Source organism: Passer montanus, unplaced genomic scaffold (genome assembly GCF_014805655.1).
Source record: "Passer montanus isolate IOZ18808 unplaced genomic scaffold, ASM1480565v1 scaffold167, whole genome shotgun sequence".
Lineage (NCBI taxonomy): Eukaryota > Metazoa > Chordata > Aves > Passeriformes > Passeridae > Passer > Passer montanus.
The window spans coordinates 616,750-643,636 of NW_024363938.1; the positions used below are offsets into that span (position 1 = coordinate 616,750).

General features: G+C 49.1%; 2 protein-coding genes across 3 annotated transcripts; one reads left to right on the forward strand and one right to left on the reverse strand.

The window, feature by feature from the left end:
- On the reverse strand, positions 1-3,071 carry ZNF511 (zinc finger protein 511). The gene is made up of 6 exons (XM_039703724.1): positions 2,868-3,071; positions 2,698-2,771; positions 1,798-1,999; positions 1,574-1,698; positions 1,092-1,277; positions 1-587 (listed from the first exon to the last, which is right to left on the reverse strand). Exons 1-6 carry the CDS (start codon positions 3,069-3,071, stop codon positions 518-520), a joined length of 861 nt encoding a protein of 286 aa, XP_039559658.1. The 3' UTR covers positions 1-517.
- TUBGCP2 (tubulin gamma complex associated protein 2) lies at positions 3,055-25,948 on the forward strand. 2 transcript variants are annotated; one of them, XM_039703674.1, is made up of 20 exons: positions 3,107-3,164; positions 3,806-3,953; positions 4,805-4,904; positions 5,337-5,408; positions 6,483-6,611; positions 6,908-7,084; positions 9,996-10,155; positions 10,537-10,744; positions 11,774-11,973; positions 12,414-12,603; positions 13,122-13,267; positions 13,861-14,041; positions 14,968-15,148; positions 15,345-15,517; positions 16,528-16,656; positions 17,101-17,221; positions 19,607-19,750; positions 20,564-20,692; positions 21,406-21,569; positions 25,788-25,948. In XM_039703674.1, exons 3-20 carry the CDS (start codon positions 4,827-4,829, stop codon positions 25,882-25,884), a joined length of 2,679 nt encoding a protein of 892 aa, XP_039559608.1. In that variant the 5' UTR covers positions 3,107-3,164; positions 3,806-3,953; positions 4,805-4,826; the 3' UTR covers positions 25,885-25,948. The 2 variants fall into 2 exon arrangements, with proteins under 2 accessions (XP_039559607.1, XP_039559608.1); XM_039703673.1 differs by lacking the exon at positions 3,806-3,953 and having other exon boundaries at positions 3,055-3,164.
- Positions 25,949-26,887: the final 939 nt, after the last annotated feature.

Genomic DNA, 26,887 nt, shown 5'->3' on the forward strand with positions numbered 1-26,887 from the left:
AAAATTTTCTTTTATTTATTCACCTGGTTGGAAGTCACTTTATTTTAACTCCCTGTGAAAATGCTTCTCCTGGCCCAGACAGACCTTTCAGAGCAGGTGCTGGGGTGCAGAGGAGACTTCAGAGAGATGAAGTCAGAACTGAGGACCAATGGGGTTCTTCCCCCCATTTTCTTTTCTCAGTTATTCCAGCTTCCATACAGTCACACTGTCATCTTGTCACTTCTTGAATTCATTTTTTTACCTCCAAGAGGGAAAAAATAACCCAGTCCTGTGCAGCCTCAGCTGCAGGTTTCCTTAACAGCTCACCCCACACTCTGGGTTCCATTTCCTCAAATCTTGAGGATTCTCAACTCAGTCAGGTAGTGCCAGTTCTGTCTGACATCAGGAGCACGTGCCCAAGTGCTGGCAGAGCTTTAATTGGTTTGGGTGGTTTATTCCATGGAGTGGGAACTGGAAATATCCCTGGTGGCACTGCCTCCATGCCTGCTCATCTTGCACAAATCTGCTGCACTGACCTTCACACTTTTTTCCGTGGTCCTTTAAATCCTCGGGTGGCGCCTTGTCCAAAGCAAATTGTGGATGGGATCCTGGAAAGGCAGAGAGGCTTTAATCCATGTGAGGATGCAGCCCTCACAGGCTCACTGGGATGCTTAATGCTCTGTGGGGCATTTTAAACTCCCAGAGGGGGAAGAGCAAGGTATGGGAGGAGCAGGACATGTAAATAATTTAAAGAATGGGTGAAACACTGGTTGGAATTCCTGTGTACCCTGCACATTCCTGTCCTAGAGGCCTCTTTACAACCAAACCTAACACTCAGGCAGCTGCAGTGGTTGAGAGGGAGGAGCAGGAGAGCAGAAGCAGCATCCTGCAATACCCTGGGAAGAGATCAGGTGGGCAGACAAACAGAGCTCCCACAGCACACCCACGTCCTGCTCCTCCTCACAGCTCCTTCTTTCAGAAATGGCTTTGGAAGCACACATGGCATTCCTGCCTGGTTTATCCTCAGCACAGGAACACCCCAAGCCCTGCTGCAAAGGGCTGATAAGATGGAGTGGTCCCAGCCCCTTTTTCCCTGAGGCCAAAGTGCAGACCTGGATTTGTAGAGCCGTTTCTCTGGCAGTGAGGGGCCAGGGCTGGCTGCAGGCTGAGAGATCTCCATGTTCTCCTCAGGCCCTGTTTCCATGGGATTCACCTGGAATTGCTCTGCCATCTCCACGCTCACATCCATGGGGACACTGGTGCCCTGCTCCATGGGAGAGCTCGTGTGCTTGGAGCCACTGCAGGGACAAAATTTTACATCCTGGCTCAGGAGCTGCCACGTGAGCCCAGAGCCAAGGAAATCAAAGGTACTTCATGAGGAAATGAGTCCATCTGGGACCCAATATCCCAGCCCTGTAGGAATGGGAAGCCATTCCCTGTTTTCCTGGCGCCCCACTCTTTGTAAAGAATCTCTCTCCATGTTTTCTGTAGCTCCCTCAGGCACTGGAAGGCCACAACGAGGTCAGCTCAGAGCTGAACAATCCCAGTTCCCCCACACTCTCCTTGCAGGACAGGAGGGAAGTTCTGCAGTTACCTTTTCACCTTCTTGGGCCTGTCAAAGCGAAAGTCAGCAGGGTACAGGTGCACGGTCACCAAGTGATCCTTCCTGTCCTTGCTGCTCTTGAACTTCTCTGTGCAGCCCTCCACCAGACACTGGTACTGAAAGGCAGGGCGGAGAAAGGAAAAAAAACCACATAACTGGGAAAAAAAACCAAGCACCCACCAGCCACGAGGCGAGGGCTGGGCAGGGCAGCTCACCATGTTTTGCTTCTCAGCCATTATCTGGAAGAGGGAGTCGTGCCACTCCAAGATGTGGATATCCAGGAGATTCCCAGAGGGGAAGGAGCGCTTGCAGAAGGAGCAGACGTTCCTGTGCAGGGTGTTGTAGTGGTGCTCGTAGCTCTCCAGCGTGTCAAACACCTGGCTGCACCCAGAGATGTGGCAGCTGAACTCGGACACCCTGAGGGAAATCAGCACTTCAAGCTGAATTAGAGCCTTATTTCCAGCTGCAAACATCCACCCTAGATGAGTTTATCAGAGAATCCCAGGATTGGATACAAAGCTCATCTGATTCCAGCCCCTTGCCACGGGCAGGGACACCTTCCACTAGGCAACACCTGCAGCAACAACATTTGTGGCATTTTTTGTGACTAAAAATTAAATGTCAGGTGCAATGAACAAAGATCATGGTGGTGCTGGCAGATGGAAACTCATTTGCCATTGGAAACTTATTAACCATTATGGCTTCAGGATCATCTAGATCCTGTTAAACAGTGCTTCAGTGAACAACAAACAGGCCATTAATTAATAAATGAGCTGTCTGAGCTAAGAGTTGCAGTTGTGGAAGACAGCTCAGCGCCAGTGATTTTTTAAGAGGTATCCAAAGGTGAACCTCACACAACACTCCAAAGTACTTCCAGGCTTTTAAACACAGGAGCAAGACCGAGATTCTCCCCCAGGCTTGGCCTTCCCGCTGGAGCCCAGGGAAGCTGTGGCTGCCTCTGCATCCCTGAAGTGCCCAAGGCCAGGCTGGGCAGGGCTTGGGGCAGCCTGGCCTAGCAGAAGTGGGGAGGAACGGGATGATCCTTAAGGATCCAAACCATTCCAACCCAACCCACTCCTCGGTTCCACGCGGGGCGGACTCCGAGGCTCACTTACTTGGGTCTCTCGGGCACCTCCTCGAGGCTGGTGAGGACGCCCTGCAGGTAGAGGTGCCTGTGCACGTCGCCATCCTGCGGAGGAGCAGAGAGGGCGGTGCTGCAGGGCCCAGCGCTGCCCGGGCCGCCCCGCGGCACAGCGCGCTGCCCGCGGGCCCCTCACCGCCTCACCTCGAACAGCGGGTGCTGCGGGCCGAGGCGCAGGCGGCGGGGGGCGAAGGCGAAGGGCGGGGCGGGCCGAGAGGGAGGCGGGGGGTCCGGCGGGAGCCCCTCACGGGGCGGGGGCCCCTCACGGGGCGGGGGCCCCTCACGGAGCAGCAGCCGGAGGCGCGGCGGCAGCGGCAGCATCGCGCCGGAGAGAGGCACAGTGCGCATGCGCGGGGAGCGCTGCCGAGGTTACCGCGCTGCCCGCCGCGCATGCGTGGGGCGCGCTTCCCGGCGCCAGCGGCGGCATTTCCGGGCGGGCAGGTAGGGATGGGATGAAATTAAATTAAATTTTAAATTAATTAATACATGGAGTAGGACGGGGTAGGGAGGGTGGGGCGGGGCGCGGCTGAGGTGCTGCCCAGGCCCCTCGGGCTATCCCAGCGATGGCGGTGCCGCCTCAGGCCAGGCCGGCTCCCGCAGCCTCCCCTCACTGCAGCATCCCAGGGAAATCCCTGCGGGATCTGCCCGGTGCTGGGACGCTGGGCCTCTCAAGGGGTTTGGGCTTGGGCTGCACCGGCGTGATCCAAAGTGAGCCAGTTCTAAGTGGAGAGCTGGGCCAAGGCTTGCAGGGATCCCGTCCAGCCCGATTCCATGATCCTGGGAAAACAAAAGTGCGTTCCTGTGCTCGATGCGTGGGTCTGGGTTCGTGGGTCTGGGTTGTGTCTGAGCAGGGTGTCACACTGTGAGAAACGCCAGTCAGTTGGTTTTGAAATTTTAAAAGTTTAATGGTTATAAAAATAGTAATATAATTAGAATAATAAAATTTGACACATAACTTTCTAGCATAATACAAGATTCATTTTAATACTTGGGAAAAGCCAATCATAAAATATGCATTTTTCACAACATGAAGCTCCTCATTTATGTCCATCATTCCTGACTCGGGGTCTTCTGATTTCCAGAATCACAGGATGTTCTGAGCTGGAAGGGACCCACAAGGATCACCAAATCCAGCTCCTCAGTGAATGGCCCTTTCCAGGACTGACCCCACAGCCTTGGTGCTTTGAGCAGCAGGCTCTCAGACCTGCTGAGCTCCCCTCAGGGTTCTGTGTCAGTATTAAAGTTATTCTTTAAGAACTCTGCAGGGTTTGAGTGAAGGTAGTAAAGTGGGCAGTGGAATAGGAAGACCCCTAAACTTGGGGAAAACTGCTTTGTGGTGATTTCAGAAACAGCCTGTCAGGACACCAAGCAGTGCTTCCGGCATTTCTTCTGAGATTAAAAAATCCTCTGCTGGCCAACCCTGACTTAGATTCTTCCCCAGGCTTAGTTTTCCTGGCTGGAGCTGTGTCAGCTGCAGCAGCCCAGAGCAGCTGTGGCTGCCCCTGGATCCCTGGAAGTGCCCAAGGCTGGGTTGGATGGGGCTTGGAGCAGCCTGGGATAGTGAAGGTGATCAGTTCTGCTCCATTTGCATATTGGAGTTAATTGTCCAATTACAGCTTTAGCCCATGCAGTCCCATCCTGCTTGTTTTTCTTCTTCAATTCACTGTTGTTTATCATCTTGGGCCTGAAATTTGAGTGGTTGTCATTGGTCCCCAGCTAGAGCACGAATTGTTTTGTCTCCCTGCTCTGTGCAGAGAGCTCACCATCCCTTCATGTGAAGCTCAGACCCACACACCAAATCAGCACAGAACCTGAAAAACACAAAAGCTAAACCCTGAGACACCAGGGTGAGACAGGCTTTGAGTCCCTTCCAACCCAAACCCTACAAGGAATATCCCTGCTTGCTTTGCTTCCTCCCCCTTTGTCCCACCCAAACACCTCCACACCCCAGAAGCCCCTCCGTGCCGGGGCTGCTTTCCCTGGCGGGGCTGTTTCCCCTGGCGGGGCTGTTTTCCCTGGCAGGGCTGTTTTCCCTGGCAGGGCTGTTTTCCCTGGGATAACCCCGGGTTCCCGTGTCCCAGGGTGGTGGCAGGAGCAGGGAGCATGAGCGAGTTCCGCATCCACCACGACGTGAACGAGCTGCTGAGCCTGCTGCGCGTGCACGGCGGCGAGGGCGCCGAGGTCCCCCTTTGTCCCACCCAAACACCTCCACACCCCAGAAGCCCCTCCGTGCTGGGGCTGCTTTCCCTGGTGGGGCTGTTTCCCCTGGCAGGGCTGTTTTCCCTGGCAGGGCTGTTTCCCCTGGCAGGGCTGTTTTCCCTGGCAGGGCTGTTTCCCCTGGTGGGGCTGTTTCCCCTGGGATAACCCCAGGTTCCCGTGTCCCAGGGTGGTGGCAGGACCAGGGAGCATGAGCGAGTTCCGCATCCACCCTGGCAGGGCTGTTTTCCCTGGCAGGGCTGTTTCCCCTGGTGGGGCTGTTTCCCCTGGGATAACCCCGGGTTCCCGTGTCCCAGGGTGGTGGCAGGAGCAGGGAGCATGAGCGAGTTCCGCATCCACCACGACGTGAACGAGCTGCTGAGCCTGCTGCGCGTGCACGGCGGCGAGGGCGCCGAGGTCTACATCGAGCTGCTGCAGAAGAACCGCACGCCCTACGTCACCACCAACGTCTCTGCCCACAGTGCCAAGGTCCTGCCCCCTCCTCCTGCCAGCAGCAGCTCCTCCTCTGGGTGTCCGTCAGGGGAAAACGGGAAAAAGAGGGGCTGGTCGGGTGGTTCTGGGTGTGAAGTGGGAGGGCAGGGGGGGAAAAGGGGGAATGCTTGAAGGTTAGGGCTGGGGTGTGGGAAAGTTCAAAGAAGGAGGTTGTTTTGTGGGGTTGTTTCCTGGGAGGGTGCCCAGGGAAGCTGTGGCTGGCCCTGGATCCTTGGAAGTGTCCACGGTCAGGTTGGACAGGGCTTGATAGAGGAAAGTGTCCCTGCCCATGGAACAAGATCACCTTGAAGTTCCCTTCCCACCCAAACCTTCCCTTGATTCCATGATTGTGGTATTCACATTCTCTGAACAGAGAGAGACATAATTCTCTCTGCCAGGATTTTTCCTGGGAAATGCAGTGAGAAGCTCAGAGAAGAAGAGAAAACAATTCTTATCTCTATTCACTGCTCCTGTTGTTGCACATGTGGGATGTGTTATGGAGATTGTTTACCCAAAGTGATTTGGTAATGAGGCACTAGTGAAGGTTTTTTGGATTCCTTGGCCAGTTGGGTCAAAGCTGTGTCCTGACTGTGTCAGACAGTCACAGTTTTTTCTTTAGTATCTCTTATAGTACAGTATTAATATAATATAGTATAGCTTAATAAAACATTTGTTCAGCCTTTTGAAATCTTGGGGTCAGAGCACATTATTCCCTACATTTGGGTTGCTCTTCTGCTATACATGATGAAATGAAAATTATATAAAATGCAACTATATGACTAACAACTGACTTTTTTCTTCTGAATATCACCCAAATTTTAGAGATTAAAGCCTGGCATTCATGACCAGACTCACATACTTTTATAGCTATATAACTCATGTAACTTTTATGGCTATAAGGCTGCTTTTCGTTTTCATTTTTAAAAGGGATCCACCAGTCAAGCTCTAGGTGCTAGGAAGTCTCTAACTCTGTCTGAAACTTGGCATTTTTGTAGCCTGAGCTGTGTGGTTGCTCTAATTCCATTTCATTTTAATTGCAGGTCCATTTAATATAAACGTTGTGTTTTACAGGTGAAAATAGCAGAGTTTTCTCGAACTCCTGAAGATTTTTTAAAGAAGTATGATGAGCTGAAGTCTAAAAACACAAGACATCTGGATTCTTTAGTTTATCTGCTGTCCAAACTCACTGAAGACAAAGAGGTTGGTTCCTCCTTTAGAACTGGATGTTGAAGTGTAGCAACAATGCATTGATTTCAAGCACAGCTGATGGTAAAGTTCAGTGAAATCTGTAGAAATCCACAACTAACCAGTTCTAGCTTTCACTGAGTTATTAAAGCCCTACTGAGGGTTATGCTCCTCTTGATATAATTCACTGAGACATGGAAAACTGGGACAGACAAATCTGTGGTTAGATTCAGTACATGGTCATGTGTTTCTTGCTTTGGATTGTGCTGCCCAGCATTCACAAAACCTTTTCTTTGTTTCTCTATGTACAGACACTCCACTACCTGCAACAAAATGCAAAAGAAAGAGCAGAACTCGCAGCAAACACAGCCACCAGCAGCAGCACGAATTTTTCCATCCCCTGCTCCACTTCCAAGATGTCTCTGCAGGAGCTGGAGGAGCTGCGCAAGCAGCTGGGCACTGTCACAGCCAACTCCAGTGCACAGCAGGTACAAAGCTCTTCCTTCCCAAGCTCTGGGCACAAAATCTTCCCTTTTCTTAGGCAGACAATATTAAATCTTGGTGCTGTTCTCAGTAAAAGTGGCCTTTTTCTATTTATGTTAGTTAAGGTTGCACTCTTTGAGGTTATTCTGAGGTTAAATTCACAGTTAAATTCTTCCCTGTGAGGAGCCTGGCACAGGCTGCCCAGAGCAGCTGTGGCTGCTCCATCCCTGGAAGAGTCCAAGGCCAGAGTTTGGAGCAACCTGGCATCATGGAAAAGACAGAAAGGAAGAGGAAAACCAGCTGGAGACACGGGCTTAGCAAACAGTTAAACATTTCATTAGCAGCAGTAAATTGTGAGGTCAGAGTGCAAAAGGTTATTACTTAAATCCCAAATTCTGTTTCCTGTCATTATTTGTATAAAAATTTGTACTGTGGTGGCTTGAGCTGCCAAACAGGACAGGGAAGGAAAGAAATACAGTGAAAAACTGATGGTTGACCCATCAGGATAAGGATGTTTTAGCTGCAGAAGGCAGAGGGGCAACAGTTTATAGAGAGTTCTTTGGACAGAGGGAAAAGAGGAGAAGATGCTCAGAGGTCCATGGTGCCTCCTCATGTCTGGTCAGCAAAATCTAACAGGGGACAAGCCTCAGATCACTTCATGCCCTCAGTGGAAAGAGGGATGGACCTCCCATGCTTTGTGTGTCTGGGCTTGAAGGGCTCTACATGGATGTGATGGTGGAGGAGAAGTCAGATCCTAAACAAAAGGTCCAACCCCTCACCCTGTCAGCAGTGGTGGGATCAGCCTTGTCCCACATCCACTGAGATACTGCACAGACTCTGGGCCTGACTCATGCAGATCCTTCACAGACAATCTGAGTCAAGTGGGTGATTTAGATCATGAAGGGAAGATGAATTTCCAGTGAGATAACTGATCTTCTTACCAGGATTTATGTGTGAACTTGCTAAAAGAGGAAAGACCTGGAAGTGCCATTCCCTGGGATGTGCAATTCACAGCCAGAGGAATTAAAATGCCATCACAAGCCAAGATTTGTGCTTCCTGCTGCTCCATTTGCAGTCTCTTCAGACTTAAAGAGCTGCAGCTGATGGGCTGGTGCTCAGGCCTGTTAGTCAGTGAGGGCTGGGACAGGAGGACATTCCTTGGAAGTGTTCCTGTGCCCAGATCTCCTGTCTGTGAGGGTCACAGCTGGAGCTGCAGGTGTTTGTGGAGCTCAGGGACCAGCCCTTCATCCCCCTCTGTGGATGTTGGCACTGCCATTGCTCAGGATGTCAGCTGCAGGTTCCTGAGCCTGGCAGTGTAAGCTGCCACCCTGTGCCAGGGGTGTTGGGGTGCCACCTGAGGGCCGTGCTCCCAGCCCTGGGAGTTTTCTCCAGGCTGTTGTTGAAGCCTGTAGTGACAGTGACCTGAATTTCGAGTTGCAGGGAGAAGGTGATTCATGCCCCTGAGACATGTGCTTTGCCACCAGTGCCACAAGTGCTGTGCCATCTGCTCTGGGATTGCTTGGCACTGACAGAGAGATCATGCAGGGACTGGAGTGGCTGCTTGGACCAGTTTTAGTCCAGGATTCATCGAAGTGGGGAGGTTAAGTGTTCCCTTTCAGGTGGATGAGTCCTTTATAGCCAAAATGGTGACTTTTTTTCACCTCTGCCAGTTAACAAAGTCACACTAGAGCTGGTTAAACTGCAACAGAAGTGCCCTTGTTATAGAATAGACATAAAATAAACATACAGAATAAATATAGTGCCTTGTGTTATAAAATAAAATCAGAGTCTTCAAGTCTAACCCTGGACTGAATATCACCATGCCCTCTAAACCATGTCCCCAGCTGCCATTTCTGCTTGTGTTTTGAACACTTCCAGAGGTGGTGACACCACCATTTCCCTGGGGAGCTTGTTCCAATGATTAACCACTCTCTCAGTGAAGAAATTTTTCCTGCCTGCCATTTGGGAAGACCTACTGGTGGCTGCCCTTCTCCCAAGCAGAACATGTTCATACAACCAACTGAGGTTTGCAGTTTCATGTGGGGTTTAGCCATCCTTTGAATTGCTGGCATCTTGCTTGGTGCTTCCTATTTCTCCACATGAAAGTCCCAGTTCTGTTAGGGGAGCAGAGGAAATCGAGGTCCTTTCAGCAGATCACCCACACATGATGTAAATAAGAAAGTAAAATGAGCCTGTGCATATCCCTTTTCACACAGACACATCTGTGGAGTTTCAGAAATGGCCTTCACCAGCCCTGGGTTTGTGCACTCGGGGCTCCAAATGTTCATGTAGGTTGTGCATCTCACAAGCTTCCCCAGCTGATGATTGCTCTTGCACTCCATTTATTTTAGTGTCAGAGCTGGGGGTGGGAAGTCTTTCAGTCTTCAAGAGCTCACTTCCTTCGCCAACTCCCACTCAGAGCAAAAAACTCCAGCATTTTCCAGCTCTCTGTGGGTGGATTTGTCTGGGTTGCATTTGGCATTGAGTTCAGAGGTGTTCAGTGCCCCTGGAACAGGATGCTGGTGCTTCTGGAAGGAGTTTGCTGCTTTCATGTGGTGCTCTCTCCAAACCAGCAGCCTCTGCCTGCTGGTTGTGCATGTCCCCATTCTGCTTCCCTGGGTGTGCCCCAGCACCCAGGCCAGAGGGGACAGATGCAGAAAGGCATTATTTGATGTATTCCCACATAAAAAGATCAAATATATTTAAAAATGTGTATTTTTTGCAGCAGTGGGAGAAATAGACTGGGAAATTAAACCCTACACCATGCTACTGAAACACCAGCTATTCTGCTTTCTGTTCTCAAGCCCATCAATTGGTTTGCAGTCAATTTCTCCTTGAAATTAAACATTTCTTGGACTGACTTCTGAAAGTCTCCTGGTTTTTTCCTTTCTTTCCCTCTCTCTCTTTCTCCAACAGCCACTTGAGCTTACACGAAAAATCCTCCGGGATAAGCAGAACAAGAAGAATTCTGGTCAGCCCATTCCAGTATTTCCATCCTGGGTGTATGAGAGACCTGCACTTATTGGGGATTTCTTAATTGGCACCAGTCTAAGCACTGACACAACAGTACCAATAGGTAGGTGAAACACAGGGAAAATTGCATTAATTTGTGGTGTTTTGTTCTCATTCAGAAATGCTGTTCATATGTTCACGCTCAGCAAAACTTAGCACTTTTTTTTTCCTTTGGGCTGTTTTCTGGGTATTTGAACGTTTTGGTGGCAGGGAGGTTGGGGAAGTTGTTGGTGTTGGAAGTAGCTGGACCCTTTGGGTGGCAGGATCAGCAGCAGGAGCTGTGGCTGCTGTTCTCTTGGCCACAGGTGTTGGATGTCTGATCCTGCCTGCTGGATTTGGGTAGGAATGAGCAAAGGATTCTGTTCTCCAGGAAAGCAAAGTACGAGACTGAAGCAGGTGGATGATGGCACAACGTGTCCTTTTTTTGTCTCCTCTTTGGGAACAGGCACTTTGCCCCTGGCCTCCCAGGAATCCATGATTGTGGAGGACTTGCTGTACGTGCTGATTGGCGTGGATGGAAGGTACATCACAGCTCAGGCCCTGGTGGGCAGGCAGAACAGAGCCTTCTCCCTCGATCCAAACCTGGACTTGTCCATCAAGGAGTTGGTGACCAGGATTCTTCCTGTGGCAGCCAGTTACTCTGCTGTCACCAGGTACTGAGCTGGTTTTGTAAGGGGAGGAGGCTCTCCTGTGAGAATAGAGAATCTGCCATTGTGCAGGTGTTAACTGCCGTGCTTCATTTAAGCTATGGGATGAAATAGGAGTCTCCTCAAGCCAGGTCTCATAAGCTCTTGGAGGTGTACTCCTCACCCAAGATAGCTCAGCTACCTTAGAATGCATAAAATCAGCAGGATGGCTTCTGTGGTAGTGTTGGAAACAAAAAAGTTTTAATAAAAGCAAAATAACAAAACTCTTTACAGAGAATCACCGAGGCAGGTGCAAGAGTCCTTGTCCCTGGTAAAACACCTCACAAAACCCATTTGTTTCTTTGTTATCTTCTTTTTCTAGTAAATTGCTCAGGCAGGACTTTTTGGCTCCTGTCCAGTTAGCTATCCTTGAGGTCAAGTCCCCCAGGTCCTATGAGAGACCTTTTAACCTAATTGAGGAGAGAAACTTCTGGGCTTAGTTCCTTTTTAAGGGGACAAAGGATAGTTTTGTCACTCTGTCAACAGTGGGCACATTCTTATAACAGGGCTGTACAATGAGTGACAATTTATTTGGGTCAGTTTTAGCTTTGCTGGCTTTTCCTCTGTGCTGCCAGTTCACTTTTTCATTCACACAGCTTTGTTCTTTCCAGTCTTGGCCTTGGTAACTTCAGGTAAAATGCAGTTATGGTATATCTGCCTATTCTGCCTTCTCTTCCCATTCTGCTGTGAAATTCTCCATATTTCCTGCTTTTTGCTCCTCTCTGGGCATCCAGGACTGAGAGAATCTTTGTGTGCTGCTTCCACTTTCTACACAGTGCTTTTACAAATGGCTCTAGTTCCCTTGTGGCTGGAGAGGAAACATCTTCCCACAGCTTTCCCTTCTAGGAAGTGTGGGATGGGAAACAAGGGAGAGGGACTGGTGTGCTTCCCAGCATGGGATCTGCTGGTGTGCCTGCACAGTGTCCTCAAGGCAGAACTTCCTGAAAATCACACAAGTTGCACTGCCTGACAGAGTTTTCATTTTGCTTTTTACAGGTTTATAGAGGAGAAGTCCTCCTTTGAGTATGGACAGGTGAATCATGCTCTGGCTGCAGCCATGCGGACTCTAATCAAGGAATACATGATATTAATTACCCAGCTGGAGCATCTTCAGAGGCAGGGCCTTCTGTCACTGCAGAAGCTGTGGTTTTACATCCAGCCCACAATGAGGACCCTGGAGATTCTGTCTTCACTGGGTAAATGTCCAAAATACAGTCCTTACAGTAAAGCAGGCAGGGCATGTCTCATTTTGATTTCCTGCTTCATTAAATAAGAAAACCCAGGGGAATTGTACTTGTGAGGGCACTGCACTTCTGGAGAAGAGCACTCAGGCTCTAGGGCTGAATGTGCCTTTGGAGCTGTCAGGAGGCACCTCAGTCCTTTTGCCTGCACAGCCCTTGCCCTTCCCATCAGCTGTATCCACACTGCTGCCTCTCCTCAGCTCCTTTTCAGACTCCTCTCCAGCTCTGTGTGGGTACAATCCCTGGAATTTCCTAGTCCAGCCCCTTGCTTACAGCTACACAGGCAGCTCAGGGGGACATGGCCAATCTGGGGACCACTTTGGGTTTTGTTTCAAGATGTAAATGTCTCATATTGTTGTGGGTGGTTTTTTTTTTTTTTTTTTTTTTAATTCCAGCTACTTCTGTGGATAAGGGTGAGTGTATGGGAGGATCAACCCTGAGCTTGCTCCATGACAAGACTTTCAATTACACAGGGGACAGCCAGGCCCAGGAGCTGTGCCTGTATTTAACCAAGGCGGCCAGCGTGCCTTACTTTGAAATCCTGGAAAAGTGGATATATAGAGGCATCATTAATGATCCATACAGGTAAAGAACAGTTAAGCAGTAAAAATGAAATGCAAAACTTCAGAAACACTGCTTTGTCAAGTCTGTGTCTCCTGGGGGCCTGAAACAACCCCCTTGTAAGTTTTTTGGCTTTTGTAGAGTCATTTGAAGCATTTTGCTGTATTTCATAGTTTATGCAGCATTTCTATTTCCCACATTTTCAGAATCCTAAGGTGGGGGCAAAGCTGAAGGTAAAATAGCTGAAATTAATGCCTTTCTGCTGGTAACAAAGGCCTGTTTCCTCACCCCTGCACTGACAAACAGATAATGTTTAGCCTTGGTTTATGAACCCTGTAAAATTCTGTTTCTCATGGCAGATCATCAGAGAGGCTGCATAGTGCTTTTCCTCTTGCTTCACAAACAGACTAATTTCAGTTCTTGATAGGATTTGTCCTCATGAGACCTTATTTCTGATAGATCACATTACCAGTTTGCAGGTCAAAACCAGTAATCCTCATTGTACCACTTCCTGCCCCTAAACATCTGCTTTAACTGTTCAGTGAGTTCATGGTGGAGGAGCATGAGCTGCAGAAGGAGAAGATTCAGGAGGACTATAATGACAAGTACTGGGATCAGAGGTACACTGTTGTCCAGCAGCAGATTCCCTCCTTCTTGCAGAAAATGGCTGACAAAATCCTGAGCACAGGTAGGTACTTGTGCTGTGACAGGAACCCTGAGACAAGCTGGTCTTGTGTGAAGAGAAAGGAAATGTCACCTTGCCTTGCCACTTTAGGGGGTTGTCCAGCTGAATTGAGAGCAAAACAAGAGTCAGATTTTAAAAGAAGCCCAAACCCTTTAAATAAAACAACACAGGAGCCCAGCAGCAAGGGGAGCTGTCTGTCTCACTGCTGTTTTGTGGGTAGGTTTTCGAGCTGGATGAAGCTGGGCAGCTGAGGTTTGACTACCTGAGTGTTACTTTAAGCATTCAGCCTCTTACCCTTGTACAAAGCTCTCCAAAAGTGACTTCAGAAAAAGAGTTTCAGGCCACCTGCAGAGATGTTTTGTCACCAGTGGGAAACCAAACCACTTCTGAGTCTTAAATGTGATACCAGGTGCCTGTTTTAAAATTCTGTACCATCTTTTGAAAGGTGCCTAAATCTTTTCCAGCTTTGAGCACAACATAGTGTAAACATTTCTCAGCACATCTTCCTCTTGTAGATCTTCCTTCTTGGTGTAGAAGTTTCCCTGTTGGCTATACAGCAGCTATGAATATGAGACATTCTTTCTTTCTAATTTCAGGGAAATATTTAAATGTTGTGCGGGAATGTGGGCGAGATGTCACCTGCCCTGTGGCCAAAGAGGTCATCTACACTTTAAAGGAGAGAGCCTATGTGGAACAAATAGAAAAAGCATATAACTATGCCAGCAAAGTTCTTCTGGACTTCCTGATGGAGGAGAAAGAGCTGGTGGCTCACCTAAGGTTGGATTTATTTTACTAAATGCATGATAAATAGATTGGTTCTGCTAAGGGACATAAATTTTTGAAGTTAGCTCTGTTCTCTTGGGATATTACCAAGGTGTTCTCTCTATTTCCATTTAGAAAGGTTGACCTAAAAAATAAGAGTTGGAATTTTTTTTCCCTGAAGAGGGAAAAAAAAAAAGTCTAAAATGATAGAAATGTTGAGTGGGAAAGATGTCTGGGTGTCTCTGGTCCAGCTTCCTTGGAAGGCTGTTGCCAAAGCTGTGTCAGGGCTTTGTCTAGCTCAGATCAGGAGTCTGGAGCCACACTGTGTTATGGCTGTGCTCCTATTTTTGCTCCAAAGCCTGCAGTTATCACGAGTGATCTGTGGCCAGGCACTTGGTTCATCCTCTGGCTCACCTCAGAGCTGCTTCCAAGCTCCATGCCCTCCATAGTAACTCTCCCTGGTGCCAGGTGAAAATCAAAGTTCATGTGTCCTGTTACAGCAAAATCTGCTGCATTTTAAAAAATCAGCACAGATATTTGTTCATTGAGGGGAGTGCAGGATTCTGCTCAGAATTGGCAGCTGCCCCTTGGCTGGAGCAGATCTGGGAGTTGTTCAGGACAGGAGTAGGAGCCTGCACCCAGTACACCTAGGTTTGGGGTTTTTTTTCATTTTTTATGCAAAAAACCCCAAAAAAACAGCAGCAGCCTTGATCTGACTGCACAGAAGTGTCCTGACTGAGGAGGTAGGGATGAGGAGACATCCATGAAAGATTAGTCTCCAAACTGGTTATTGATGGCTGTGTGCTCTCCAGAAAGAGAAACATTTTGTGACCAAACCCCACAGGCTCATTGAATTGATTGCATTTGTTCCTTTAGGTTTGATCTGGATTAACCTGGGCTTTAAGAAAAGTCATCAATTGTCCCTTCATTTTCTTGAGCAGATCTATAAAACACTATTTCCTGATGGATCAAGGGGACTTTTTTGTTCACTTCATGGATCTGACAGAGGAGGAACTTAAGAAGCCTGTGGATGACATCATAACAACAAGGCTGGAGGCTCTGCTGGAATTAGCCCTGAGGATGAGCACAGCCAACACTGATCCCTTCAAGGATGATTTAAAGGTGAGAAGGGGTGGAAGCAGAAGATAAATTGACTTTGAGCAGAAGGCCTGGGAGATCTGTGTGTCTGTGAGAACCTGCTGCTTCCTTGGTTGGTGTGACAACTGGAGAGTGACTCTGACCTTGGGCACCTTGCTGTTGTTCCACAGCAGCTGTGGGTGTCCTGTGGCTCCATTTTTTTCCTGCTCTTCCCTTACAGATTGACTTGATGCCCCATGACCTCATCACACAGCTCCTGAGGGTGTTGGCCATAGAAACAAAGCAGGAGAAGGCCATCATCAGTGCAGAGCCCACAGAGCTCACCCTCAGTGGCCTGGAGGCCTTTTCCTTCGACTACATTGTGAAGTGGCCTCTGTCCCTCATCATAAACAGGTGAGGGAGGGAAAAACAAGCATGTGCTCTCACAAGAGGCCTCCATGCAAGAATCAAACACTCCTCAAAGCTGAAGAGCAGATGAAAACACACTTTCTGGTATCTCTGCTTGCAGACTCAAAGAATTCAGGCTGTTGCTACTGTAACAGGCTGTTTTGCATTTAACTGAGTTGTGAGGGACCGAATGGTCCATTTTTCTGCAGGACTTAGTTTCTTCTTTCCCTGGAGCCACAAGCAAATGGGACAAGCAACATTGAGTGAGCAGAGTGGCAGATTTCAAATTGCTGAACGCCAGCAATTAACTCCTCCCTTAATTTCCCCTCTAAAAATGCCATTGAATCGTTGTGACTTTCCTAACAACGCGATGCTTTTGGAATTTTGTCTCTGCCTTCCCAACGGAGTGTGTTAGCTCTGGTGGTAGCTATGGAAGTGAAAATAGGATTTGGTAAGGTTTCCTGAACTGTATCGACTGGAGCTCTGCAGACACCTACGCTGAAGTGTCTGAGCACAGACCTGAATCCAGTCCCAGAGCTATAAATAAGCAGCCCCATCTGCTTGTGACAGTGCATTGCTGGTGGGGTAATGCTGCCTGGAGCTTGATTACAGCTTTTCCTCCCCTTTTTTGGAAAATCTGGCTAAATTCTTGGGTGAATTCTAAAATTCTTGGGTGACCATCTCAGCTTTAGCGCGGTGGGTACAAGACCACAATGTCTGAACCCTCCCTCCCAGCCCATGTGAGTGACCCCTGCCTGGAGCTCGAGGGAATTAAGGAGGCTGGTGATGTACCCACTGGCAGGAAATATGGAGGAGGGTCTCCTTGGAGAGGAATTCTTTGGGGTGGTTGCAAATGTGGCTCTGTTGCTTGGGTTCAGCGCAGATCTGCGCGCGCCTGAAGGCGTGAGGAACATCTTGTGTAAAGTCTCTTTACCTCTGAGCAGCCTCGGCCCTCACAGCTTGGTCTGTCAATCAGAGCAGGCCTTCATCTGGATGGGCTTCTCCTTTCTTTCCAGGAAAGCACTGACAAGGTACCAGATGCTTTTCAGACACATGTTCTACTGCAAGCACGTGGAAAGGCAGCTGTGCAATGTTTGGATCAGCAATAAGACAGCCAAGCAATTCTCCCTGCATTCAGCTAAGTGGTACAGCTTTTTTTTTTGTTGTTGTTTTCAATTTTTGGTCTCCTTCTTGCTTATTAGATACCTCATGACATAGCTCAGACAATACTGAGCTGGAAAAGATCCTTAGAAATGTCTTACAGGCTCAGAGATGTCAATTTGTGACATTTTAGGTTTCACTCAATAGTTGTTTGTAAAGTTGCTTTAGTATTTAATATCAAAATTTTAGTTGTATATGAGCAAATGTTTAAAGCCTATGACAGGTTCAAAACTCTGACTCTACTAATTGATGGAAAGCCATGGAAAATAATCAGAGATGCTTTGCAGTGACTATAATCCCTCTCACACTGCAGCAAGGCATTTGCTAGGACAGGAATATTTAGCTCTCTGCTTGGCTGTGCAAGGCTGGTGATAGCTCTCCGTGGCATTTGCTAGCTCTGAGCTGTGTGGGTGTGATTTCTCCCCTAGGTTTGCTGGTGCTTTCACACTGCGGCAGCGGATGCTGAATTTTGTGCAGAATATCCAGTATTACATGATGTTTGAGGTGATGGAGCCAACATGGCACATTCTGGAGAAGAACCTGAAGCTGGTGAGTGAAGTTGGAATGGAAGTCTTAACAGATGTAATGCCTAATTCCAGTAGCTGCAGCTGTCTGTTGGTTTTTTTGGAGGCATTTAAATATCTGGGAGCTGCTGTTCCTGCCACGTTGCAGAGTGCTGCTGTTCTGCACCACCTTTCTGCTTGATTAGTCATACATCCCTTTCCTGTGCTGCATCTCCCTGTCTGTGCCCAGCTCACTCTGCTCCTTGTTATGTAAAGGCAGGTTCTGCTCAACATTCTACACAGGAGAAAAGATCATAGTGCAGAAAAGATCACAGAGTGCAAAGATCATGAACCAGTGCAGGCATCTCCAGCTGATTCCTTGGCTGAGTTGCAGTGCTCCTGGAAGTAGAGCCTGTGCTTTCCCTTCCATTAACCTGCCAAGGACTGGCACTACTACTATTATTATTATTATTATTATTATTATTATTATTATTATTATTCCCTCTGGTAGCCAGCCTGTGATCAGACGCTTCTGGATTGTGCATTTTTTTCCTCTTACACCCTGAAAAACATTCCCCTGAGGTAGCAAACCACCCAACACCCCTGCAATCAGCTTTCTTGGCAGCTGTCTGATGGCCCTTGTGGATCTTCAGCATCTTCTGATCCGGACTTAGTTCTTAGTTCTGTGCCCTCAGGAGGTTTTTGGGGTCAGCTAGCCAAGATTTTGGTGCCCTGTCATGTTTTTTTCCTGGAGAATTCACAGGAGGGAGCAGGTCTAGGATTGTGAGTGTCTCTGCACGTTCTTGGCAAGAACTTCTGAATGAGAAGGGTTCATATGTCAAGCTCCTGGGTAATCTGGGAATTGTATTTATTTCCTAATTTTGATGCAAGTTTAGATTTGCAAAATATATCACTCAGTTTACTTGACTTGCATGGAGGCTGTTGTTGAAGTTATCCTGTCCCTGTTTTCTTCTTTAATTTGTATTTTAGGGGGGAAAAGGATGATCCTCATTGATCTCATGTAGTGCCTCATGGTGCATTTTATTTGTCACACTCCTCTCATGTGCATTTTCACTTGAAGATAAGGTGCTCTCTTTCTAAAATTGTAGCTGGGATCTTCATCTTCACAACTTCATCTTCATCTTCATTGCATTAGAAAGCTGCATTTATCCCTGTTCTGCAGTAGCTTAAAGGGATGTGATGTTGGAATCTGAAATGCAGGGAATTCTCAGAACTTTGGGCCTGTAAGCCAAAGCTTAGAATTAAACCCAGGATTTGATCTGAGACCTTGGAAAAGGCTTCCAAACTTAGGTGCTAGAAGTGAGAATGTGGATTTATAGCTTAAAGCAGAATCATGTTAAGCTGAGAAAAGGAAAGTTTAGAGTTTTAGAGTTTAAGATATAGAAAAAAATAAAAGTAGTTACAAGAGTAAACAAGAAGTGTAGAATGCAGTACTGTAGGTTTGTGTGTCATAACATGACTGGCTAAGAAAGCTGACACTGTAGCATAAGTCCATAAGATGAAATATTTAAAGATTGGGTCAAAAGCTTAAATATCCTTGTTAGCAGTGTTTCATTGGCCAATAAATCCTGAAAAGGTCTTGTAACTAGGGGTCTTGTAACCTTATAAACCATGCAATAAAGATAGAAAGATGGGAGCCAAACTCATCCTTCCTACCTGTGCAGAAAGTAAGAGAAATAAACCACATCATCTAAAAACTCACAAATCCGATCTCTAACTCATTCAAAATTCCTTCCAAAATCCCAATAATGTGGGAGGGGTTTCCTGCACTGGTCCTGCTGGAGCAGTGTGGATGCTGTGGCAACTTTAGTCCTGTGGTGCTTTCCTGAGCTTGATTTGTGTTCTGAGCTTCAGCACTGTGCAGTGAGAGGGAGTTTTAATCTATCATTTAAAACTCAAGACTGAAACAGCCTGTTGGAGTGGCAGAGATGAGCAAAAATCTTACAGAATCCTCCCAACACTGCATGTCCCAGTTCCCTAGTGGCTTCTAAAGCATATTTCTGAATAGCCTGTATGTTTTAATGATAAGTTGATTGACATTTAAGAATCTTCTATTTGTTTTTCTCTTTTCCTCTTTTTTCGCTGACTTTACTGAGCTTGTGAAGGTGGGAGTGGCCATGACAAGCAGATTTAAAACCAAAGGAAATGCAAGTTCATAAAGCAGATAACTCCATCCCTTCAAAGCAAGCATGATTTGTGGGCAGTGATGTGACAAATCAAAGGTTTGAAGCGTGTGAGGGGCTGCTGAAGGCAGCAGTGCAGATGCAGTCTCCATCTCAGGATGTTTCTACACGAGGAGCTCCTCACTCTGGGAGGTCCCTGTCAGAGGCAGGGTGCTGGGCTGCAGCTCTGGGGCAGAGCAGCACAGCAGCCCTGGTTTGTTTTGTCATTGTTGGCTGTCCTGTCACAGGCATCCAACATTGACGACGTCCTGAGCCACCACACGAGCTTCCTGGACAACTGCCTGAAGGACTGCATGCTCACCAACCCAGAGCTGCTCAAGATCTTCTCCAAGCTGATGTCTGTGTGTGTCATGTTCACCAACTGCATGCAGGTGTGTGCAGCCTCCCTGTGGCACTGCCAGCCCTGGCAGCCCCTGTGCCAGCCCCACGTGGGCTTGCCTCTGTTCCTTCTGTCAGCAGCTTTAGGGCTTGACTGCTCACACCTCTCCCAAGTGGTTTCTGTGGCTTCTTATTCCACAAAATCCTCCTTTGTCCATGTTGAGATAAGGTTCATGTGGACCAAATTCCCTCTCTTGAGGTGTAAGTTGTCTCTCTGGAGAGAGGGTGAGGGGTGCATTCCAGCATCAGGGAGGCCACAGCTTTTCTAAAACTCACTTTCCAGTGGGTTTTGGGGGATCTGTGTACCAGCATTGTCTTGGTTTGAAAAGACAGGTGTCTCCTAAGGAAGGCAGGAGCCTCCCTTGAAATGGAAAATGTAAACCCCCTCTCTCTGGCTGTGCTGTTCTAGGCTCAGATTGTATCCAGGTAGGAATGCTTGGCTCCTGCCCTGGGCAGAGCATCTCCCCATGGGATGATGGAATTTTCTCAGCCATGCAGGGACACTCAGTGGCCATGGACAGAAAAGAATTAATAATTAGTGGCCCATGAACAGAAGATCTCTCCTGGAGGGAGGGTTGGCTGTGGGAGAGATAAAGAAAACTGCCCAAAGAACAGAAGAGAACTGCCCCAGCTCTGACAGGTGGGGACAGAGTACACAGCCCCATTTCCAGCCTCAGACAAGCATGCTGAGTTCAGACTCAGAGTTAGCTTTCCTGGGAGTTGGGGTGGGCAGAGCTGAGCCTCATGCTGTGCCACAGTGGAAGAAACAGGCTGTAACCATGTCCCCAACTCTGTCCCCTTGGCAGAGGTTCACCCAGAGCATGAAGCTGGACAGTGAGATGGAGAGGCTCACCCTGGAGCATGGCACCATGCTGGGCCCTCCCACCGAGGAGGAGCGTGCTGAGGAGGCTGCCAAGAAGAAGCTGACCAACAAGGTGGGTCATTCTGGCCAGGGTGGCCACTTGCAGGTAGCCCTTCCTGGTTTCTAGACCAGCCCTGGCCCCAAAAGCAGAATCTTTGTGGAATTGTGGGCAGTGTGGAGTGCTGTTGGAGTTCCCAAAGTCTGCTTTGAAGACCTTGTCTCCCACAGCAGTCCCTGCACTGTTTTTTTTGAGTTTTCACGTGTGTTTTCAGCTGTGCAGAGCCACATCCAGGCTTTCTGAAATGCCAGCACTTCACCATTCCCAGAGTGTGAGTGGGGCTCTTTGCAGTCCGTGGCTTTCTTACCCAGGGGATCTGTCTTGTCTGTATTTCTGTCTGGGTGCACAGGGGGTTTGCTCTGTGGCTAGCAGACCCTCCTGTCCCTCTGGAAGCCCCTCTGGCACACACTGCAGTCACAGAGCTCCAGGGTCACAGCCTGTCTCAGGCAACACACATTTTCTGCCCACTGGCTTTTCCTCCTGCTTGAAAATGAGCAATGGCAGCACATATCTGTGGGTAACTCAGCTGGGATCTACTCTGGGCTTCTCCCAGGCTGGGCACAGCAGGGCTTTCAGCTACCAAGGGCTTTGGAAGGTTTATTTCAGAGGCTGAGCAGCTGTGAAGCTTGATGGCAGTGTTTTTGGGTGGGCTGGGGAAGTGAGGGAATGACTGCAGCCCTTTGGCAAGTGCAGATCAGCAAACACATGGGGCCACTGTGTCTTTGCAGCTTTTGGCAGAGCATGCTGACAGCCTGCACCTCACATCTGGCTTTGAGGCCACCATCAACAAGTTTGACAGCAATTTCTCCACACATCTGCTGGACCTGCTGGACAAACTGAGCGTGTACAGCACCAATGACTGCGAGCACAGCATGCTCAACATCATCTACAGGTGAGCCAGGCCTTCTCTGGCTGCCACTTCCCCTCCCCTGAGTCCCAGATTCAGCTCGGGAAATGCTCATTATAGCTGAGAAATGTGTCTATTTAGGAGCTCTGAGCAGCCTGGGCTAGAGGAAGGTGTCCCTGCCCATGGCAGGGGGTTGGAATGAGATGGGCTTTGAGGTCCCTTCCAGCCCAGATCATCCTGCTTTTCATTTAACCCTAGGCTTTAGGAAAACCCAAAACATATTCCTTTGAATTGTGTGAAATTTGTCCATTAATATTGTAAATGTGGTGCTAGTTTTCCTGGAGATTGTCTCACTGTGGAGACAGTGAATTAACCAATTTCCAAACCCAGGGTATATATTCCAAGATGAGAAAATTACACAAAGGTTTGATCATAAAGTGTCTATTTTAAGTTCCCATATTGCATTTATTTAAATAAGCAGCTTCTTGGAAATCAAAATTCCTTCAGAAATACATAAAAGTCAGGTGCACAGGATGGGAGGGGAGAGAGAAAGCAGATGGAAGTTTTGCTGCTGGGTTTATAACCACTGTGTTGCTTTTTCCATAAAAAAACCCCCTGGAAGTTCTGTTCCCTGTCCATCTGTACTGGATACATTTATGGCTGGCTGATACCCTCTCAGCTCTGTTGAGATGTGCTGCACCTGAAAGCAGAGAGAGAGGAAATGTTTCACAAATGTTTTTTGAGGAGATTGTTGTCCCCTCCTGGTGCTGTTTCTGACAGCATCTGACAGGGCTGCCAGGATTCCTGGTACTTGGCAAACACTTGTTAGGTGAGATATTCCCACAGGAGACCTCCTGTGCTTCCACTTGTCCCTTTCTTCTGGGAACTTCCTGTCCAGCCACTTGTCCAGGTTTACAGAGCCCCTGGCAGTGCCCCAGGGCTGCTGGGTGTTCTGAGCCCTCCTGCTTCCATCCCCTGCCAGGGGAGCAGCTCCCAGCCACCAGAGCTGCCCCTGTGGGTGCTGCTGAGTCCCCTGGAATGGGAATGTAGGTGAGGAGCCCTTCTCCACAGCCCTAAGAACCCAGGCTGGCTCCATCTCTGAAGTGACCAGAGGTCTTCTCATCTTGGAATTTCTCAAAAAAACTGTGTGGCTGTGGTTGTTGTTCCTTTCAGGACTAACCAGGGCAGCCAGGTCTCTGCAGGACCTTTTGGGAAAGGCTGGTGTGGCTTCTCAACATTTTATGTCACCCTTCATGTGCCTGGAGGTCCCAGTTCATCATCATGAGGCTGTTGCAGGTTCCAGGCAGGATCCATCTGCAGGAAAGGCTGGCAGGGTTCAGCTCTGCCTGTTCCCTGGCTGCCATCACTGCTGGGTGTCACAGGAGCACCCAGACCCGGGTTAGATTCAGGGACTGGGGCCACAGGCAGCTGAGTCACCCAGGCAGGAGCATTTCCTGCTCCTCAGTGCTCCAGCTCTCCTCTACCCTTTTTTAAACAATTTTACCATCTCCAGTACAAGTTCCAACAGAGGGGCTTGTTCATGGTGCTCCATCCAGGAGATCCTGATGGCAGCTCACTCCATGACCCCAGGGCACAGGGGACCTGGCCAACACAGTGCTGAGAACCAAATGTCCTGGTGGCAATGTCACACACGTGCCAGGACAGTGGGACAATGGCCAACACATGCTGAATACCAAATCACCTCCTCTGTCCTGGTGGCAATGTCACACACGTGCCAGGACAGTGGGACAGGCTGGTGCTGCTCCCCACAGCCTGGCTCTGTGTCCTGCCCAGGGTGCCACAGCCAGGAGCTGCTCCATCAGTGTCACAGCCCCCACTGGGGGACAGCTGGGGCCAGCAGGTGACCCCTGAGCTGGGAAACCTCTGCAGCTGGTTCTTCTTGTACAGAGAGGTTGGGTTTTGCAGCCAGCACTTCGTGCTGCAGGGGAAAGGAGAAGGGTGGTGGTGCAGATGATTCAGTGCTGCTGTCCATGGTTTGTGCTGGGGACACTGACCCAGCTGCACCCAGAGGCTCAGAGGAGGGCCTGGCTGCTTTGCCCTCCCTTGGTTGCCATGTCCCTGTCCTTATGCCACCAGGGCTGTCATCACCATCAAGTCCCCCCCTGGTCTGGACTCTCTGGGACCACTTGAGTCTTCACCAAGACATTGCACCTGCTGGACCTTCCCTGTCACCCCAGATGTCCCCATTTCCTTAGCAGGACCCCTGGGTGTGAGCAGCCCATGGGACCTGCCTTTCCAATCCCACAGGCTGCTCAGGGCTGGTTTGAGGGGTGGGAGCCCCACCAGGAGTGCCCAGAGGTGACATTTAGCTGCCATTCAGGTTGGAGGGATTGTTGGCTCCAGGCCTGGGCTCTATGGCAACAGGAACCTGAGAAGCAGAGTGGAGACAGTTGCCATCTGAAATAACATATTTGAGAGAGTTTAGAAGGAAGAGTTTGTAAGACATACCACTTTTTTTTCTAATTTATAACCTTTTTATGGGACTGCTTTCCAACAAGGATCATCAACATGTCAGATAAATAACAAAATTCACAGTTCTGGTACTTGCTCATCATTTATTTGATCCTGGTTAACATTTATTCATTTTGTGGTACTGAGATATTTTATTTGTGACATCAAACAACAGGAGATGGAGATGCAGAGGGTTTCCTTCAGAGCTCACAGGTGACAGATCTCTGTCTGCTGTGCCCAAGTCCTGCTCAGGTGTGTCATAGAATGAGAAAATCTCCTGAGGTGGAAGGGACCCAGCAAGGATCATCCAGTGCCTGCACAGACCCCCAACAACCCCACCCTGGGAGCAGTGTCCAAACCCTCCTGGAGCTCTGGCAGCCTCAGGGCTGTGCCCGTTCCCTGGGGAGCCTGGGCAGTGCCCAGCACCTCTGGGGGAAGAACCTTTCCCTAAAATCCAACCCAAACCTCTGTTCTGACAGAGGGCTGGCAGCTGCAGGAACTCTCCAGTCACTCCAACACATCTCAGGAGTGAGAAGAAGTACAGTGGAGAGGGCTTTGTCAGCAGGATTAGTTAAGTCCCCATTCTTAGAATTCTTATACATCAGTGTGGTTTTCAGGCATCCTTCCTTTACCAGTGTGGAGGAGGCTGAGCTCAGAGTAGGTCACCAGGATGTGAAGTGGTGCAAGCCCCACTGAATGCAGCCACAAAGCAAGAAAGTGCCACGTAAGCACAGGCTGAGGAAGCACCACACAGATTCTGAAGAAATGGTTATCAGGGATCACTTGAAACTCAAAACAGCTGAAAGGGAAGCCAAGCAAAATTTGCAAGTGACTGAGCTGGGAATGAAGCAGCTTTAGAAATGGAGCAGGTCCTCAAAGCAGGGAGTCCTGGCCTTGTGTTTGAGTCAAAACTTGCTCAGTGCCGTCACCTCAGTGTCAGGTTTCCCTGGTACAACTCCTCGAGGATGAAAGCAATGTAAAGCTTTTCAGCCAGGAGAGAGCAACAGATAAATTCCATCTGTCGAGGCTCTGTTTTCTGCAGGCACCAGAAAATGTCAAGGAACAATTTGTTGCCATTTGTGTGAGGTTGTTAAGCAACATGAAACTCAAATATTGTGCCCATTCAGTTGGTACTGGAGCAGCCTAATTTGAGAAAGGGAGAGAGGAACTTTTGTGTGATTCATGGGCTTGCACTGCCTGCCTGCTCAGTGATCCAGGGCACACGAGCTGTGGCTGCTGTGGGATCTGCCATGGGAAGGTCACAGCAGGCTTAGGGCTGGGTGGCATCACTCTGGATTGTCAGGGAGGTGGGGTTGTGGTGTCCCTGATGTGCAGTGCTTTGGAGAGGCTTCTCCAAGTGTCACTTGTGGCTCAGCATCTTCTGCCCACTTGCTGGTCTTGGTGAATCGTGGATGTGTGGGAAGCATCCTGGTGTTAGCCAGGGGATGGTGGGGATGGAAACCTCAGGATTTTGTGGTGCTGGGTGGATTTGGTGTGGGACTCAGTGCCAGAGTTCGTGCTGGGAAGGGGCAGACACTGAGCAACCCTTGTCCACACAAGACACCTCTGTGTGGTGTGGAGAAGAGCTGTGAGCATTTGGTCCTTCCCAATGCATTTGGGACGATTCCTGATGCATTTCCCAGTCAGAGCCCGCTGCCAAGGCAGGGGCACCGAGGTGTCACCCAGCACAGCCATGCCATGCAGGGACAGGGCTGGCTGTGGCTGTCCTGGGGGAGGCTCCTGCTCGCTCCTGCCCTGCCTCAGGTGTGTTCTGTTCACTTTGTCCCTCAGGCTGGACTTCAACGGGTTCTACACGGAGCGCCTGGAGCGCATGTCGGCCGAGCGCAGCCGGAGAGCGCCGCCGCTGCTGCCCCGCCTGGCCCAGTGAGCCTCAGCCCATGCACGGGGCAGCCTCCCTCTGCTGGGAGGTCTGTAATGTCTGTAATGCTTCAGGCTTTTGTTGCCTTTTTTTTTTTTTTTTTTTTTTGTTTTTGTTTTTGTTTTTGTCTGTAATGCTTCAGGCTTTTGTTGGCTTTTTTTTGTTTGTTTGTTTTTGTTTTTGTTTTTGTTTTTTTTGTTTTTTACTGTGTTGTACAATGATGTGTTTGTGTGTTGTAAAATAAATTAAATGACAACGACAAAAAATATCAGGGTTGTTTTGTCTGCTAACAGAACTTAGGGTGCAAATTATTGGGGATGCTCCATCCCTGGAAGTGTCCGAGGACAGGGCTTGGAGCCTTGGAGCAAGCTGGGATAGTGGAAGGTGTCCCTGCCCATGCCATGGGATGACCTTTAAGTCCTTTCCACCCCCAAGCCTGAAGCAGAGGAGTTCCAGGGAATCTAAACATTGCCTGAGGCACTTTGAGAGTAGATACATAGAGGAAGAGAAATGTCTCTGAGGAACAAGGGGTAACCAAGGCCAGGGACACAGAGGCCTTGGGGGCAGGAGAGGGAACCTGGGCACGTGTGAGAGGGCTGTGGGCACAGGACTGAGTGCTCCTGCCCTTCCTCTCCCTCACTTCTCCTTTGCAGGAGCTCACTGGAGGGAAGAGCCAGGTTCTGTGTGCTCCATGGCCTACAGCTGCTCCTCCAGCTCTCCAGAGGGAGAGAGACCCCAGGAGAGGGTGGGGACCACCAGCAAGCACTGAGTCCCACTAGAAGTCATGGAGAGTTCATTTTTTAAATCAACAGCAAACTTCTGAGCACCCGTGGATGACTAATCCCAAATCCGTTCACACCCACGTGCCTGTGACCATTTCCATTTCCATTTCCTGGTTGGTCCTGGCCTGAAACACCCAGAAATACAAACGTGCCTGGCTTATCTGCCTTGATATCCCAGCTCCAGTGCTTCCTGTGACAGTCCAGCCCCCACAGTGCCCCTGCAGAGCCCC

Bases quoted from the DNA above. Each gene is read 5' to 3' on its own strand.
- TUBGCP2 (XM_039703673.1), top strand. From the start codon at position 3,070: ATGCGCGGGGAGCGCTGCCGAGGTTACCGCGCTGCCCGCCGCGCATGC. The intron at 11,974-12,413 runs GTAAATGTCCAA...TTTTAATTCCAG, and splicing joins GGAGATTCTGTCTTCACTGG to CTACTTCTGTGGATAAGGGT. The intron at 12,604-13,121 runs GTAAAGAACAGT...TTAACTGTTCAG, and splicing joins ATCATTAATGATCCATACAG to TGAGTTCATGGTGGAGGAGC.
- ZNF511 (XM_039703724.1), bottom strand. From the start codon at position 3,071: ATGCGCACTGTGCCTCTCTCCGGCGCGATGCTGCCGCTGCCGCCGCGC. The intron at 2,000-2,697 runs GTAAGTGAGCCT...GATTTCCCTCAG, and splicing joins GAGGTGCCCGAGAGACCCAA to GGTGTCCGAGTTCAGCTGCC. The intron at 1,278-1,573 runs GTAACTGCAGAA...TTGTCCCTGCAG, and splicing joins AGGCCCAAGAAGGTGAAAAG to TGGCTCCAAGCACACGAGCT.